This window comes from Desmodus rotundus, chromosome 6 (assembly GCF_022682495.2).
Source record: "Desmodus rotundus isolate HL8 chromosome 6, HLdesRot8A.1, whole genome shotgun sequence".
Taxonomy (NCBI): domain Eukaryota; kingdom Metazoa; phylum Chordata; class Mammalia; order Chiroptera; family Phyllostomidae; genus Desmodus; species Desmodus rotundus.
Genome location: NC_071392.1, coordinates 44,815,186 through 44,833,110, shown reverse-complemented (window position 1 = coordinate 44,833,110; position 17,925 = coordinate 44,815,186). Strand labels below are relative to the sequence as shown.

At 37.4% G+C, this 17,925-nt stretch overlaps 1 protein-coding gene across 5 annotated transcripts in view; it reads left to right on the top strand.

Annotated features, from left to right (window-relative positions):
* Window positions 1–17,684, top strand: part of NAPEPLD (N-acyl phosphatidylethanolamine phospholipase D) — a 60,990-nt gene extending 43,306 nt beyond the window's left edge. For all 5 annotated transcript variants that reach the window (XM_053927047.2, XM_045193877.3, XM_024558869.4 and 2 more), the window contains exons 3-5: window positions 3,082–3,728; window positions 7,817–7,931; window positions 16,052–17,684. In XM_053927047.2, the coding sequence (XP_053783022.1) occupies window positions 3,082–3,728; window positions 7,817–7,931; window positions 16,052–16,180 (891 nt within the window). In that variant the 3' untranslated portion in view covers window positions 16,181–17,684. The remainder of the gene's footprint in view (window positions 1–3,081; window positions 3,729–7,816; window positions 7,932–16,051) is intronic.
* Window positions 17,685–17,925: the final 241 nt, after the last annotated feature.

The window sequence follows — 17,925 nt, the reverse complement described above, 5'->3', positions numbered from 1 at the left end:
TTTAAATTGGTCTGAGGCAGCTTTTTTTTTGATTGATTGAGAGAGAGAGAAACATCAATGTTCCGACCAGGGATCAAATCTGCAGCCTTGGCATATCGGGACAATGCTCTAACTGAGCTACCTGGCCAGGGCTAAACTAAAAATATTTTACGAAGCAGTTAGTACATTGTATAGCATGTAAGTGGTCCATATGTGATAGCTATTAATGTTATTTTATTTTGTGTTACACTAAAGTACCTGATATATACAGGGTGGGGCAAAAGTACGTTTACAATTGTTTGTATGGAAAATAGTACAATCATAAATAATAATAAAAGAATAAACTCTGTGTTTTGTATTGTATACTCACAACTGTAAACCTACTTACGCTGTTTTAGATAATTCATCATCATTATTAGGTGCCTAATATGAAGCCTAATATATGGCAGGTACGCAGTTTATACTCATTGACTCTTTCCTCCTTATTCTTGTTAAGTACACCATATGGCATTTATTATTGTGCACTAACCCTGATTACTAACCTTGGTAACTGATTTGAAAAATTTACATCCATCCATTCATTCATTCATTTATTCACTCATTCATCTAACTAATTTTATTAAGCACATGTTGTATATCATCATTGAACTGGCACTTATTCTAAGTTGAATAAGATACAAGATACATCCTTTTGACATTTAACCAGGGTATGGGACAGAATTTTCATAGTTGATACGTGAACAAACCGGCATGGAAGTTGAGAGGCAGTGGTGATTGCTTCCAGCAGTGAACACACAGGGATGGTCTTCAGAAGGGTGTGCATTTGATTAAGGACTCACAGGGATGAGTAATGGGATTACTATTAGACAGGGTTCTCAAGCTCAATCTGGGAACAGAGAGCAATCCTGGTGTAGGTGGCACATAAAGCACTTGCAGAGTTGAGTGAAACAGCTGGAAAGGGGGTTGGGGCAGTCCAAACTGGCTTACTGCTGGGCTGAGGTGAGATGTGTTTTCTCAAGCAGGAGAGTCATGCCATAAGTGGACTGCTTTTGAGGTGGCTCTTGTGAATGGGTTGAGTCGACAAGAAGACATTTGCAATCATGAGGACTTTAAATGTCTGGATGTTACTCAGAATCTTAAATAGGTTAGTAACTCTGCAAAAGAAAACAGGGAAAATGGAAGGTTTGTAGAGTTGGTGCTTGATTGGTTGGTGCAGGGTTGGATTTTCTTCTTTTGGAATGGTTGGACAGTGCTTATAGACTGTTAGCCACTTCTAATTCAGTCCCCACAGCAGTGAAGTTTAGGTACAATTGTTATACCCATTTTTCAGATGAGGAAACTAAGACTTAGGGTGGCTAAGAGAAATATTTGTCATCCTCCACTTCTGCTGTTACTTCTCTTCTCCTGTCCAGACCCTTTTCCCACTCAGACCATCTAGTGACCTCTCTAGTTGTCTTTACCTGCGTCTCCCCCACCTGTCCTCTCTTGTGTCTGCTCATTGCTGTCTCCTTTGTTCAGGTCTTTGTCTCAAGGCAGTTATTGTGACACACTCCAAGGTCGTCATTTTCACTCTGACAGTGTTTTCTCTTAACAGAAATTGGGCCATGTCTTTTTGTATTTTTTAAGATTCTTTCTCTTTGTCTCTGGGTAAAGTATGGCATTCAGGGTTCTTAATATATTCTGATCCTTTATAGATTGTTTGTCCCTTGCCCCCAAAATGCCAGTTCCATTTGGCTCTATTCCTTTGCTTGGGCACTTTCTGTACCTGACATGCCCTTCTTCCTTTTTTCTGCATCATGAACTTCTCATCATTCTTCAGGAACTCACATGAGTCACTGTGTCTGTAATGCCTTTAGCAAGAGGGCTCTTCCTTCCTATTAGGCTATAGCACGGCTTATATTTAACTTAGTTGTCCACTACCAAACCCTTTTCAAAATTGATTAGCAGCAACTTATAAAAATACATGTCGCAGTAAAAAACAGGTGAACATGTATAAAAGCAAATAGATTATTGGGGGTAGAAAAATAAAGTCACGAATAAAGTTAGTATAGAAATATGTTTGATTGTGGCCTGCATGTTACTGAAGCTGCAGCTTCACCTTTTACTCTGAATGTCCTTGTCAAAGGGAAGCACAAACTCAAAGTTTTCCCAATGACAGCCCAATGCATGAAGCCAGTTGCTCTGGAGAAGAGCTTTTCCTGTTACTGAGAATTATTCTGGGTGAGTGGGAAGGTAGAGGTGAAGGTGGTGCCAAGCCAGGTTTCATGAGGCCACTTCGTCAGAGACCTCGATGCAGCTCGATAGCATGATACCAAAACACAATTCATAAAAGCAGTCTTATGGCATTCAGCACTGTGACCCCAAAACACAGCTGCTTCTTTGTCTGGCTTAATCCAAGGAAAAAATGTAGAACAAGCAAAGGAATAACATACCACATTTTGTTGTAGTTACTGTTTTACATCTGTTTACCCCCAAAAGTGATCAACTTTTCCCAGGCAGGGACCATGTTTTGTGCTTTGGCTTGATCAATGGTAGAAAACCTTACAAGAAAGAATGAGAACTATCTATGATTGTGATCTGCCCAGGAATCATCACAGTGCTCTGCTTTGAATTTTAGGTACTCAGAAAGCCAGATTCATATCTGAGATCCTCGATTTGTAAATAAACGGTTGTAAGTTTTCCTTACTATTTTCAAGGACTGACTAGTGCCTGAGGCAGTTTTCAAGTAAATGCACCAGCCCATTGAAATGGCAGCAGCCAAGTGACTGCAGCTGGCGCAGCCTACTACTAGTACTTACAGAAGAGAGCCTTGAAAACATTCAGTACGCGCAGCAGTGCTGCAAGTTTGAAATTTAATTTTCCATTTGTCTATTGCATTTGGGACTAAGAGGGTCTTATATTACTATATTGTCATGAATAATAAGGCAGATTCAGAAAAACGTATGTATTTTCAAGAGAAAAGCAAAAATAGCAAATTTATTGAATGACTTCAGTTCTCCCCAGATAGCTCTTCTCTCTTTAATTTATATCAAATATGTTCTGCAATGACATAATACCTTTTCATTTTTTCTAATGGCTACTTTTCTTTTCTTATACACATAGGAACTTGATAAAGAACTCCCAGTGCTTAGGCCGTATTTTATTGATGACCCGGAAGCAGCCGGAGTGAGTGAAGCTGGCTTAAGAGTCACATGGCTGGGACATGCAACGGTAATGGTGGAAATGGATGAGCTGATATTTCTCACGGACCCCATCTTTAGCTCTCGTGCTTCACCGTTGCAGTACATGGGTCCAAAGCGTTTTCGGCATCCTCCATGCACTATAAGTGAACTCCCCCGGATAGACGCGGTCCTCATCAGTCACAACCACTACGACCACTTGGACTACAATTCTGTCATTGCTTTGAATGAGCGATTTGGTAATGAGTTGAGGTGGTTTGTGCCGTTGGGTCTCCTTGACTGGATGCAAAAATGTGGCTGTGAGAACGTGATCGAGTTGGACTGGTGGAAGGAGAATTGTGTCCCCGGACGTGATAAGGTCACCTTTGTCTTTACACCTTCCCAGCACTGGTGTAAAAGGACTCTGTTGGATGACAACAAGGTTCTGTGGGGCAGTTGGTCTGTGCTGGGCCCTTGGAATCGATTTTTTTTTGCGGGAGACACTGGCTATTGCCCTGCATTTGAAGAGATAGGAAAAAGATTTGGACCTTTTGACCTTGCAGCTATTCCCATTGGAGCATATGAACCAAGGTATGTGGACTTCCAAAGAAAACACTCCTACTTCTATTCCATAATAAGTTAACTGAACGTAAAATAGTCTTGATTTTGTGTTACTGTAAAATTTGTGATTTTAATGGTGGACTTTGTTATACATTGGGGGTTGGTGGGTCAGTTTCAGTTAAAACTTTTAAATAATCTTAGTTATATTAAGTAATTGTTTAAAACCAGAAATTACCAAGAAAAAAGAATTTCTATATCTAGCCCACAAGTTCAAATATCATTTTGACTCAAGTTAAACTGATCAGCCAGTATCAAAACTAACTCTTGTTCCTCATTTCACATGGAGGATTCTCTCCTTCTATAACCACTTTTTGCTCCATGACTGGAATGCAGCCTGTCGTAGAACTCTCGTGTTGACCAGAAGAAAGCCAGGAATAGGGAATAGGCCTATAGTCCCTCACGATGGTCTTATTTCAGTCATCACTCATTTTAATCTGGTAATGGCATTGTTGCATTACCCACTACTTGCCCTCCAACTTCTACATACTCATCTTGTCTTCAGAGCAGATAAAGGTCACACTAACATTTGTGATAGGAGACCCATCCACTGCCTGTGTTTTCCTTAACACTGTCTATTTAAGGGAAAGAAATGATTCCAGGCAACTCCAGTTAACTTGATATGTACAAGTTAAGAGAAAATAAAAACAGTAACAAAGTAAGAGTTTATTTAAAAAATGTTTTGCCCTGGCTAGGTGTCTCAGTTGGTTGTACTATCGTCCCATACACCAAAAGATTTCGGGTTTCATCCCTGGTCAGGGCACCTACCCACACTGAGGATTTGATCCATTGATCGGGAGGCAGCCGATCGATGTTTCTCACATAGATGTTTGTCTCTCTCTCTCTTTCTAAAATCAATAACGTATCCTCAGGTGAGGATTTTAAATAAATAAATAAATAAATATAAAAATATATAAATAAAGTTTTATTTTCTGAGGTGCATGCACGGATAGATACATACAGAATAGTTTGTGTGATGACAGTTTATTTAGGCAATCCTGCAAGCAGAAGAATGCTCATATGATTTGGCAAATCTGATCATCGGTTTCCATCTGATTTTGTTTTACTAATTATTTTTAAAGATTTTATTTATTTATTTAGAGAGAGGGGGAGTAGGGAGAAAGAAAGGGAGAGAAACATCAGTGTGAAAGAGAAACAGCGATCGGTTGCCTCTCCCATGTGCCCCAACTGGGGACCAAGGCCAGAAACCAAACATGTGCCCTGTTTTACTTACTGAATTAACTTTATAGGTTCAATAAACCATTTCTTCACTGCCTTTATTAATGCTTATTTCTCTCATTTATGTTTTTTTTTAGTTTCTTTAAAGGGCTGGGTATTTTAACTTATTTTAAAATATTATTCTAAATAATAGTGCTTGAATTTCACTTTTCCACTTAATTCTAATTCTGAATTCTAATGGAACCTCTCAAAACAATTAAGATATTCATAAATCAGTTTCATGTGGTGTTGATCTTTATTCAATATATTCTTAATATATTAGAATATCTTTTGTAATTATAAAAGTTAAGTTTTCACATGTAGCAAAATAAAAACTTTTCATATATATGTGATGATATAATGTGCACATTACATCATCACATATATATATATATGTACATTGAACTGCACAAATTCACTTACAGTTTCCCCTTTCTGCCTTTATTGCAGCTGTCTTGTTGAGATGGTAAAGGGATGGGGAGGACATTATTTGTGCTGGAGACTTAAATTGTAGTAGCCTCTATTGTGTAATTTCTGCTTAGTATTAACAGTTTTAGAAATAACTATAAATTTGAGATGATTATACCAAAAATGACTTTCAATAATAGGAATGTCATCCCTACTTTGAGAATTATTCTGTCCAAGTCAGTTATAAGTTGTTAGTTTAATTTTACACCACAGTAAAAATTTTAGTTATTTCAGATACACCTGAGGGTAGAAAGGAGTATGTCTATCCCTTTGATATGCAGTGGGGGGTTTTAAAAAGTAAACAGAAACACCAATAAACTGCATTCTGTGTCAGGAGCTATGGAGAACAGTGTCTGTCTTACCTGCTGCCCAGAACACAGTGGCTCTGTTTCTAGGCTCCCGCAGGGCTTGGCAACACTTACCGTAAATAACAATCCTGTACCTGTTACAGATGGACAAGCTTTTCCATGATGTGTTCTATAAGGTGCAGGAGCACCTGTGCTGAGTCCATATCCATTAGTCTTGACTGCAGCAGTAGTTGGCAGTAGCAGACCCAGGAAATAAACAATAGGAAGACAATGTTTTTCCTCTTCTAAACTGGCTGGGAGCCCTGGCTGGTGTGGCTCAGTGGTTTGAGTGCTGACCTGCGAACTGAAAGGTTGCTGGTTCCCCAGTCAGGGCACATGCTTGGGTTCCAGGCCAGGTCCCCAGTTGGGGGTGTGTGAGAAGCAACGGATTGATGTTTCTCTCTTTCCCCCTCCCTCCCCATCTCTCTAAAAGTATATAAATAAAATCTTAAAAAAAAAAAACCCAAAGACTGATGGCTGGGAAAGCAGAGGACTTGCTTGTAGATAGTACACTTTCTCTCTGTATGAGAAATAGTATTTCTCTCTCCTGAAAGTGTCCCTATTCTTTCCAAGGAATTAGGCAGCCTTTTAGTGCTTCTACACTCTAATTAGTCCCCGTCATGAACCGCCTCTTCTTGCCCAACCAAACACCTCACTGTTCGTTTGTATCCTTGAATAGTAATTGGATATTTTCCCTCCCAATCTTTAAATATTATACACTAATTTTTGTTGGCTTTTCGCTTTAGCAAGTTTTAAAATAATTTGTTTCAGCATGTTATTCTGGATCTTTTCAATTAGAATTTTAGTTTCTAATTCTTTACCCACTGTTTTGATCCATACCAGAAGTGTAAAATATCTGCTTTTTAAAGTAACAGTAAGACATATCTTCAGAATACGTATTTGCCATCTATAATAAGCACCCACATTTTTGGCCCAAATTTTCAGGAAAAAAAATCTTTCATTTTAATTTTTAAATTCATTTATTTATTTATATTTAGAAACAAAACCGATTATCATATTCCAGGTTATTATTTTGCATACAGATATTGTTATTGCTTTCTAGAGTTACACTTTTAACACGTAAGCATAAATAAAAGAATTAAAAACATTTATATAGATACGAAATTAGTACTACTCATGTATAATGCACACCCTTATTTTTTTCCTCAAAAATTTGGGCAAAAAAGTGCTCATTATACATGGCAAAATACCGTAAATCATCAGGAAAATCAAAATACGCATAACACAAAATCTTACTATTTAAAAGGGGAGTTTTGCTTGTGACATCTATTGTATAGCAGTTGGTACATGAAATATTTTTGCTTAATTTTTTCTAGAAGAAAAGTAGACTCAAGAGGAATGGTTTTGCCTACTATGATTTATTCCTGTGAAGAATCTTAAAAGGTTGATTAGATGAAGGTTCATTACATTGGGTTGGCCAAAAAGTCCATTTAGTTTCTTCTGTAAAGTAAAAGATACATTTTTCATTTTCACCAATAACTTTATTGATTTGGATATTTTGAGTATGTTGCCTGTCTTCCACTATTGGCTTCTAGTGGGTAGCGAGGCCAGGGGTGCTGCTACACATCTTCTAATGCATAAGACAGCCCCCCAGCAAAGAATTATTTGGCCAAAATGTCAGTAGTACCAAGAAATTTCGTAAACCACTTCTGACACCTTCGGTCAGTCACAGCACCTTCTCCATACACTGCAGAAATCTTTTTTTGTGCTTCAGTTGCGTTTTTACCTTTATTGAAATGATAAAGCATAACATGCTGAAAATGTCTTATTTTCTTCCATCTTCAATATTAAAATGGCTGCACAAAAATTCACTAGTTTTGGTAAGTTTCTTAAAAAATGCACACTGATATGACAGCTGTCACAATAGAATCTAACAAAATTGTTTTGAATGAAGTTAAAGACAGCTAAGCACTATTAGAACCATCGTTTGGAAAAAACTAAATGAACTTTTTGGCCAACCCAATACATTTCCAAGGTTTGAATTAATAAGTTGCTGTGTTTCATCAGGTGGTTTATGAAATATCAGCATGTAGACCCAGAAGAAGCTGTAAGGATTCACACTGATGTTCGAACAAAGAAATCTGTGGCCATTCACTGGGGAACTTTTGCCTTAGCAAATGAGGTGAGTTTGATTGTGATAAAATTAATTGATTCTGTTTTTGACCTATGATGGATTCAGACATCACTATACCCAGCAGTGTGTTCAGAGATCAAACTGGAATCAGAACCTGTTTGATTCATAGTCATCCCATGAAGTGGTAAATATTGAATTAGTAAAACAATATTTATAGTGTGAAAAAAAACCCTCATTGCATGCTGTTTCTTTGGCTTACTTCTATAGTTAATGATGCATGTGTTTCTCTAACCCAGGGGTGCTCATTTTCACAAGGAGCCACATCAGCCTCGTGGTTGCCTTCGAAGGACTGAAATAATTTTAGGACTGTATAAATGTAACTACTCCTTAGCTGTTAAAGAGTTGAAATTACATTTGGCCCTTTGAAGGCAATCGTGGGGCTGATGTGGCCCCTGGTGAAAATGAGTTTGACACCCCTGCTCTAACCAAAAATGTGTTTGATCTTGGGAAACAGAAAAATGAACCATCATGCCTTCTCTCTCAAGGAGCCCTTTGTTCTAGCAGAACTTGTAAGACATGTACATAATAACTCCAAAATAGGTGTGTAAAGGGGTAAGTGGTCTCAGAGTCTGTGTGTTACTGATTGGAAGGATCAGGGACACTTCCTGAAGAGCTGACATTTGAACTTGGCTGTGAGAAGGCATTTCAAGAGGAGGAAAAGGCAGAGTATAGGACTGGAGGCAGCAAGCATGGGGAATAGTGAGGAAATCTGTTCTGCCCGAGTGTGGGTGTCATATGGAGGGCAATGGAGGAAGTAAGGCTGGATAGCTTGGGACTTTTTAGAAATGTTACCCATCCAATAAACATTGATTCAATGTCTGCTGTGTGTCAGGTGTTGGGATAAATGGTACTTTTACTCCTAGGCTAGTATAGAAGAGGTTATTTTTAGTTTTTTTCCTTAAGGTAGCAGAACCTGAGAACTCTGTTATTAGACAGTTCTGGGATCAAGGAGAAGGATAGAAGAAAGCCTTCTCTTCTTTCCTGGATCCAGGGTCTGTCCTAAGCAAAATCTAGAAATGAATGGTTGGCTTTTACTTTGTTTCATGTGGTGTCTTCCACATCCCAGGGCAGGAACCCCATTTTCATGCTGTTTTAAGTGCACTCTGTACTTTCTGGCCTGCCCTTTCCCTAGGTTACAGCTTGTTCCAAAATTACCTAATACACTGCATGCCCACTTCCTGCTCCCTCCAATCAAAATTGCCATATCATGATGCAGCAACCCTGAGCCACACTGTTGGGAGCTGGAATGGAATGAACACAGGGGTGGGGAGGATGAATGAGAATGTGTGTCTTTCTACTTGGAGAAGGGGGAAGTTTGATATTGGTTTCCATTGGTATACCACTGTATTTGGTGGCATTTCCTATTCTACCAAATACTTGTGTTCTATATGTAGATATAGGTATATATAATATATTTTCCATCTGTAATATATACCATGACTTAGGTGAATATTTTATTAAACCTGTGCAAAAGAGAGGAATCTAGGATGATGCCTAGATTTTCACCCTCAGTGACTGGGAGTTGTGTTCTTTACTGAGATGGGGAAGATGAGGAGAGAATAGAAAACCCAAGTGTTCAAGAGTTACTGTGTTATTCAGCCTTCAAGAATTATTTCTGTTAAAAACTTAACTTCCATCTTTTTTTCGTAATGAAATGTGATAAAAACTCATTTAGTCTTAGCAATTTGGAACTGTTCACATTTTGACATGAGTTGTATAAACCTTACAATCACAAATTTGTTCAATTGTAAAATAGATGCAATTTTCAGGGGGGATGTTTTGGCTGATTTGTAAGCACTTTAAAATGATTTGCATGTAAGTAATTATACTAGCTGCTTACTACAATATAAGCAGATTAAGGACATCCTTAGCTCAGCAACAGTTTGAAATTATACATATAGCGGCATCTGATTTATCTAAAAAATGATGAGTGAATTTCCTAGATGATATATTAAAACAACTCATCATTTGGGGGAAATGACTTTTAGGCATTATGAAACATGTTAACTTTTCAAATGACCAGGGTCTTTGACTGTCTTCTGTTGCAGTAGGTCATAAAACATATCCCTTTAAAGGACACTTATGGTTGCCTGTCTCTTACTGTCTTGAGGCTGGCAGCTTCTGCTTCCACTACTTAACTCTTATTATCTCTAATCTGCTGTGTTGCTTTATACATCATTGTTTGTTCCTAGGGCTACAGGGTATTTTTTATCTCCCTTGCTTGTACTATGAAATACAGCTTTCTGTCACTCAGAAGGCTTTCTTGCCTTCTCCCAGGCCAATTTTCTAGATGGTTAAAACAGCCAAGAATTGTCCTATGAAGAAACTCTCATATTTTAGCATTGAAAACCACACTAAGTTACAGCTTATAACCAAAGTTATAGCTTATCAAATAAATTATTCGTGTAGGGTGATTATGTAAGTGTATTGTTGGCTAAGACTTACAGAGCACAGGGGAAAATAATTTAACAAAACAAATTGTTTTTTAGTGGGAAAGAATTTCATCATTTTGAAATCTCAGACTAAAATTTTGCAAGGGCAATTTCTTAGGCTATGATTTAAAGTTATAGTTTATTGGTGATATATTAGCAATCTCCAATATGCATAAAAAGACTAAACGTAGCTTCCTGTTGGCAACTACTGCATTAATAAGTGGTTGTCTGTAGGAATTGTGGGTAACCAACGTATACTTAAAACCTAAGTTATTCAACACTCAGTGGAAAGGTATCCCTGACCCTCCTAACTTAGCCATAAACCTAGAAGTTAAGGGGGTGGGGCAGAGAAGAAAACCTGTGCATTTTAAGCCACAGAAAACTTTCCTGGTTTTTCTGGTACTATCACTAGCTGTTGCTTCTTAGTCTCTGCTAGTTCCTTATTTACACTCCCTCTTAACAGTGAGTGCCTTAGGACTCAGTCCATGAACCTCCTCTCTAGCTGGTCACTCCCTTGGGGATTTCATCTGTCTTATGGCTTTAAATACCATCTATCCATTGTACCTCTGTAGAGATGGATAGATTAAAGAGTGGATAGACTCTTCCCCCTACTATAATCCACATTTATATTTCCAACTGCCTTAACAGTGGTACCAAAACCTAAGTCCAAAACCAAACTTCCTGATTTTCCTTCAAATTTGTTTCTCTTACATCTCAGTAAATGACAAATCCCTTCTTCCAAAACCTTGATTTGCCTTTTTTTCATATCCTCCATCCAGTTTTTCCTCACATGAAGTCAGCTTAACCTTCAGATTATAATCAAATTTTGACTACTTCTCATGACCGTCATTGCTACCACGCTGCCCTACAGTTTGTTCTCGACACTGCAGAGGACAGTGGCCTTTATACCTTGAGTCAGATCATGACACTCCTCTGCCAGAACTACCTAGTAGCTTCCCATAATGCCCAAGAGTCAAAGCCACAGATCTCACACTTGCCTACTAATGATGTTAAAGCCTATTAATGATGTTAATTCTTCCAATCCATGAACACGGTATATTCTCCCATTATTTGTATTATCCACAGTTTCTATCATCAGTGTCTTACAGTTTTCCAAATACAGATCTTCCTTTACCTCTCCTTGGTTAAATTTATTCCTAGGTACCTCATTTCTTTTTTTTTTACAATAGTACATGGAATTGTTTTCTTAGTTTCTCTTTCTGAAAGTTCATTATTGATGTATAGAAATGCCATTGATTCCTGAGTATTGATTTTGTACCCTGCTACTTTGCCAAATTCATTCATCAGGTCTAGTAGTTTTTCTGGTGGAGCCTATAGGGTTTCTATATACAATATCATGTCGTGTGCAAATAATGAGAGTTTTAATTCCTCCTTTCCAGTTTGGGTGCCTTTTATTTCTTCTTGTCTCAGCACTGTGGCTAGGACTTTCAGTACTATGGTTGGTACTATGTTGAGTCAGAGTGGTGAAAGTGGACATCCTTGTCTTATCCTGATCTTAGAGGAAATGCTTTTAGTTTTGCCCACTGAGTGTGAAGTTGGCTGTAGGTTTTTCGTATATGGCCTTTATTATGTTCAAGTGTGTTCCCTCTGTTCCCACTTTGCTGAGAGTTTTTAATCATGAATAGTGCTGGATTTTAGCAAATGCTTTTTGTGCATCTATTGATATGATCATGTGGTTTTTATCTTTCATTTTGTTTATGTGAGGTATCACATTTGTTGATTTGTGAATATTATACCAACCTTGCATCCCAGGAACAAATCCCAGTTAATCATGGTGAATGATCTTTTAAATCTATTCCTGGTATTTTGTTGAGGATTTTAGCCTCAATGTTCATCAGGGATATTGGCTTATAGTTTTCTTTCTTTGTTGTGTCTTTACCTGGTTTTGGAATTAGAATAATACTGGCCTTGTATAAACAGCTTGGAAAGCCCTTCTCTTCTTGGATTTTTGGGAATAGTTTGAGAAGGATAGGTTTTGTTCTTGGAGTGGTAAAATTCGCCTGTGAAACTGTTTGGTCCATGACTTTTGTTTCCTGGGAGTTTTTTGATTATTGCTTCAGTTTCATTAGTTGTCAGTCTAGTCAGGTGTTCTGTTTCTTCCTGATTCAATCTTGGGAGATTGTATTATTCTAGAAATTTATCCATGTTGCCCAGGTTGTCCAACTTTCTGGCATATAGTTGTTCATAGTATTTTTTTTTTTTTACAATCCTTTGTATTTCTGTGGTATCCATTATTATTTCTCCTCTTTCATTTCTGATTTTATTTGGTTCCTCTCTTTTTTTCTTGATGAGTCTGGTTAAATGTTCATCAATTTTGTTTATCTTCTCAAAAAACTAGCTCCTGGATTCATTGAGCTTTTGAATTGTTTTTTTTTTTTTCAGCTGTCATTTATTTCAATTATTTCCTTCCTTCTATTCCCTTTGGCCTTTGTTGTTTTTTTTAGTTCTTCTAAGTATAGGGTTAGATTGTTTATTTGAGATCTTTCTATCTTCTCTAGGTAGGCCTGGGATGTTATAAATTCCCTCTCAGGACTGTTTTCACTGTGTCCCATAGGTTATGGGCTGTTGTATGTTCATTTTCATTTGTTTCATTTCTTACTTTTTGATTTCTTTCTCAATCTCATTGATGATCCATTCATTTTTTAATAACATGCTATTTAGTCTCCATGTATTTGAATGATTCTGAATATTTTTACTGAGGTTGATTTCTAGTTTCATGCCATTGTGATCTGAGAAAATGCTTCATATTTCAATTTTCTTGAATTTAAGACTTCTTTTGTGTCCAACCATGTGGTCTATCTTTGAGAATGATCAATATGTACTTGAAAAGAATGGGCATTCTGATGCTTTGGGATAAAATGTTCTATAAATATCAATTACCGTATTTTTCGGACTATATGACACACTGGACCATAAGATGCACCAAGGTTTTAGAGGAGGAAAATAGGAAAAAAATTTTTGAAGCAAAAAAAATGTGGTCCTGCTCCTGCCTCCTGTGACCCTGGCCCCACCGCTGCCTGCCCCCCCCCCCCCCGCTCTGTGAGCCAGGTAAGCTACATTCAGACTATAAGACGCACCCCCATTTTCCTCCCAAATTTGGGGGAAAAAGTGCATCTTAGAGTCCGAAAAATACGATAAATCCATTTGATATAGTGTGTCATTTAAGGTTGCTGTTTCCTTTTTGATTTTTTGTCTGGAAAAGCTGTCCAGTGGTGACAATGGGGTATTAAAATCCCTATAATCCCCTACTATGACTATATTGCTGTCAATCTCTTCCTTTAAGTCCACCAAGATTTTCTTTATCTTGGGCATCTATAAGGGTTATATCCTCTTTTGTACAATGTAGTGACATTTTTTATGGCCTTTGAAGTGTTTTGTCAGATTGCTTCCAAATCGCTGATTCGATCCTGTTTCATCTAGCCTGCTTTTAATTCCTCGTAGTGTATTCTTCATTTCTGATACTGCATTCTTCATTTCCAACAGGTTGTTATTCGAGGTTTCTATGTCCTTTTTCATGTTGATGTAGTTCTTACTAAGTTCCTTGAACATCCTTATGACCATTACTTTGAATTCTATGTTTGATAAATTGCTTGCCTTGATTTCAATTAGCTCTTTTTCTGGGGACTCCTCCTTTTCTTTCACTTGAGGTTGTTTCTTTGTCTCCCCATTTTAACTGACTCTTTTTGTTTCTATGTATTAGATAGATTTGGTTTGACTTCCTTTCTTCGTGGGGTGGCAGTATGTGGTAGGAGTCCTGTGGGACTCAGTGGTGTAGTCTCCTTGATCTCCTGAGCTGGATGCTCTAGGAATGACCTTGTGCAGTTTATGTGGGCTCTCCTGTTGTATTTGGGTCTTGATTGTTGTTGGCCCATCCACTGGTGGGTTCTCCTCTGTGGCTGGCTGACTGAAAGACTCATGCCCCACCACATCTTGAATGTTGTTCTACCTGTGCTGACAGAACAAAGCAATACAACACAGAAGACAAAATCCGCACAAGCAAAACAAAACAAAAAAATCCCCGTCCAACAACAGCAAAATCAACAATAAAAGAGTAAAGAATAATAAAAGTAGAAAGAGAAATAATATAAGAAAAATAAGAATATGATTAAGACCAAAGAAAAGAAAAATAATTATGAGAGGATGGAGGGAAGAGAAACACTAAGAGTAAGGAATAGAAAAAAGGTGGCTGTGTCTCCAGTGGGCTTTGTCTTTCTCCAGTGGGCACAAAGCCTACAGCCTTTCACTGCTGGATTTTGTGTGGGTGGGTGATCCCAGCACTGGCGCTCTATGCTTGGGAGCCCAGTCAGAGGTCCAGGCTTCACTCCTCTCTGGGGGAAGCTGCACAGCTATGTGGAAGCCCTGGCCCGCTGCCTGTGAAAGTGATGCCGGCCCCTTTTGCATCCCTGCCCTTTTGCTGGTCTTGAGGTGGTTTCTGCTCATTCTTGGTTAAGTATCTCCTTTCCAGGTAGTCTTCAGTTTGGGTGGATGTTCCCCTCTTATTTTTTATTTTCAGCTTGATTCTGTGAGGTGGTGCGAGATAAATTCTACTCCACTGCCATCTGCTGCTCCTCAAAGAGAACTTCTTAGACTGTTGTATTTCCACCTCCCACACATTTTGTCCCCAGAATTCATCTACCACTGATACTATTTTGTTATTTATTCATTTATTTGTCTCTGTACTAGACTGTAAGGTCCAGGAAGGCAAGGGGTTTCTGTTTTGTTCCCTGGCCTGGCTACTCTATGGTGCTCAAAATGTGCTTGTTGCATTAAGGGTGGAGGCAGACTTACCCCTGGTCATTAGATGAGACACTAATCTAACTTTTTTTATTTTTATTCCTGCTTTCTACTTCCACATTTTGCAGCTTTTAAAATGGAAAGTGGGAAAACCCATTTGAAGTAAAGGGAAAAAATAGCAACTATACAATGTAAATATTTAGGCCAAGAGGGAAATAACTGGTGAGATGATTTCTTTTTATATCTTTTAAATCAGTAGTTAGAATAACACATTTTTAAGTGGTTTCAGTTTATTTGAAAAAATAGTTGATAGGTTAAAACATCCTGCAACAGTGTGCTTTGTCTTCTTTAAGCTTTGAAAAGGTGAGGAGACAAAGGGGAATAGGGACATTCCACCTGTCTTATCCCTGTCCCTCTTCCACTCTGTAGACTATAGTATCAGTATGTGGCCAGGGTTTGAGGATAACAACCCTTCTCCAGCCAAAAATATTTCTGTAGCATTTGCTTATGCACACAACACACTTATAATGTAAGTTTCAATATTAAAAAATATTGGTCATATTTCATTCTCTGCTATTATCTTAGGCATCGGTTCAATTTAGATTGAAATTTCATGCAGTGAAGTAGTTACCAGATTTTATGCAACCTAATGATGTTCAGTCTGAGACTGGCATCAAATTTGACAAATATGGTGTTTGGACAGATTGTAAGTAAGTATGGTGTTTCTACTGACTTAACAATTAATGACTCCATTGTATTAAAAAATGTGATTAACTCATTTGCTAATGCTTTAGTGAAAAGAAAGGACATTACTTTAAGTAAGCATCTGTTATTTTAGTTTGACTTCTTATTTCAAATATCCCTGAAATACATGTATGGTTAATCTTTGTCCATTTTTTTTCTTTCTCTGCCCTTTGCCAGCATTACTTAGAGCCTCCAGTGAAACTGAATGAGGCTCTAGAAAGATGTGGACTTACAACAGAAGACTTTTTTATCTTGAAGCATGGAGAATCAAGATACCTAAACAGTGATGACGAAAACCTAAAATAAATAGAGCACAGGAGCTTGTAATGACATACATTTGATGTCAGTTTGAAAAGACTAAGATATTCATGATTATGATTTTTTACATTTGGAAATTTCTGCAAGTTTCTGTTTTGTTTGTGTAATAATTTTACTACTACAATTGCCAGTTCATATGAACAAAGAGTTCAGTTATGGGTCATTTAAATAATGAATGGGCTAATGCTGATTTTAAATCTTGTCTCAATGTGTAAGCAATAAATGGGATTTTTTTTTAAAACTAAAGCATTATACTTTAGTGGTAGAATTTTCTGAGGTTATGAAAAACTAATTTTAAACACCCACTTCAGTTCTATTCTTACGAGCCTTCTACAAGGTTAGTCAAGTCTGTCTACATATCTAAATTTTTTCCAGAGGACTGCTCACGTAAACATATTTCTTACATTAGCATTAGAGTAATGCAAAATTAATTCCCACATGCTTATGGCACTTGCTCTTCTAAGATTAGTTGTCATGCCAAATATTAAATGCCATTTATTTTTTAAGCATAAAAACATAGAGGAGGTTGGGCTAAGTTACCATTGGTAAAGACTTAATTTTTTAAAAGAGGGGGGACATATATTTCTATTGCATGTTTACAATCCCCAAATCAAAAGTCCTGTGAGTTGACAGAAGAAGGGAAAGAGTGTGGTTATGAGAACATGATTTATGAAAGTTTCTATTTTTAATCTAAATGTCAGACTGCTAAGCACAATATAGCCGCAATGAAATATTATCTTACAAAGATAAATACAGACCTTAGATGTTAATATACCATGCAGTTTGAATTAAATTTTATTCTCTCCACACACTCAGTTTTTTCTGATTTCTTAGCTCTAATTCTAAATATATCAATAAAACTTATATTTTATGTTTTACATGCTTCAGATATATTTTTATATTAAATGACCCCTTAAGCACAATTCTACTTTTATCAAGTCAGTATGGAATACTAATGATGACAGTGAGCGAGCCCACGCGAGTGAGCTGAGCTATAGTCCTGTAAGGGCTCTGTAGTCAATTACTCTGAACCATCCTAAGTGAAGACAGCTCAATACATACATTTGGATACATTCTTTCTGGTCCATTGTCTCAGTGAAATGAACTTTTTTCATAACAAATAATCAAAATAGGTTTTTTATACCAAATGCTACCCAGCAAGTGCTGCAGCACATATATATACATATATAGATGCATGATCCATGGTAGCCACTTAATTCCACCATGGATTTTTCTGTGTACCCTGACACAAGTCACCTATGATCACCGTGCCTCAGTTTCCTCATGTGCAACAAGAGGAGAATTTTGACCTACCTCCAAAAAAATGTGAATAATAACAAAGCGATTTAAAAAAAAACACTTTGAAAATATAAGGGATAAAATGATTTCTTAAGATATCACTACCTAGTATAGATAGGTAGATTTGGAAGCTGAAAATAGGCTAATTTTCTTGATAATGTATTGTTCCTGTTATGGATGTAAGCATGTGTAATCAGGGCACTAAAAACTGAGGACTAACAACTTTATCTCACTCATTTTGTAAAATTTGGAGAGCCAAAACAAATGAAATGATCTTAATCAAAATTTAGCATTTTCATCTACCAAGATGCAAATCAGTCAAGGGGAAATGTATATGCAATGTTTGTGTATATAATGTACGTGATTTGGGGTCACCGAAGCACAAAAAGTCTCCGCATAAGATAAAACAGACCTTCAGGAAAACTCTGAACAAG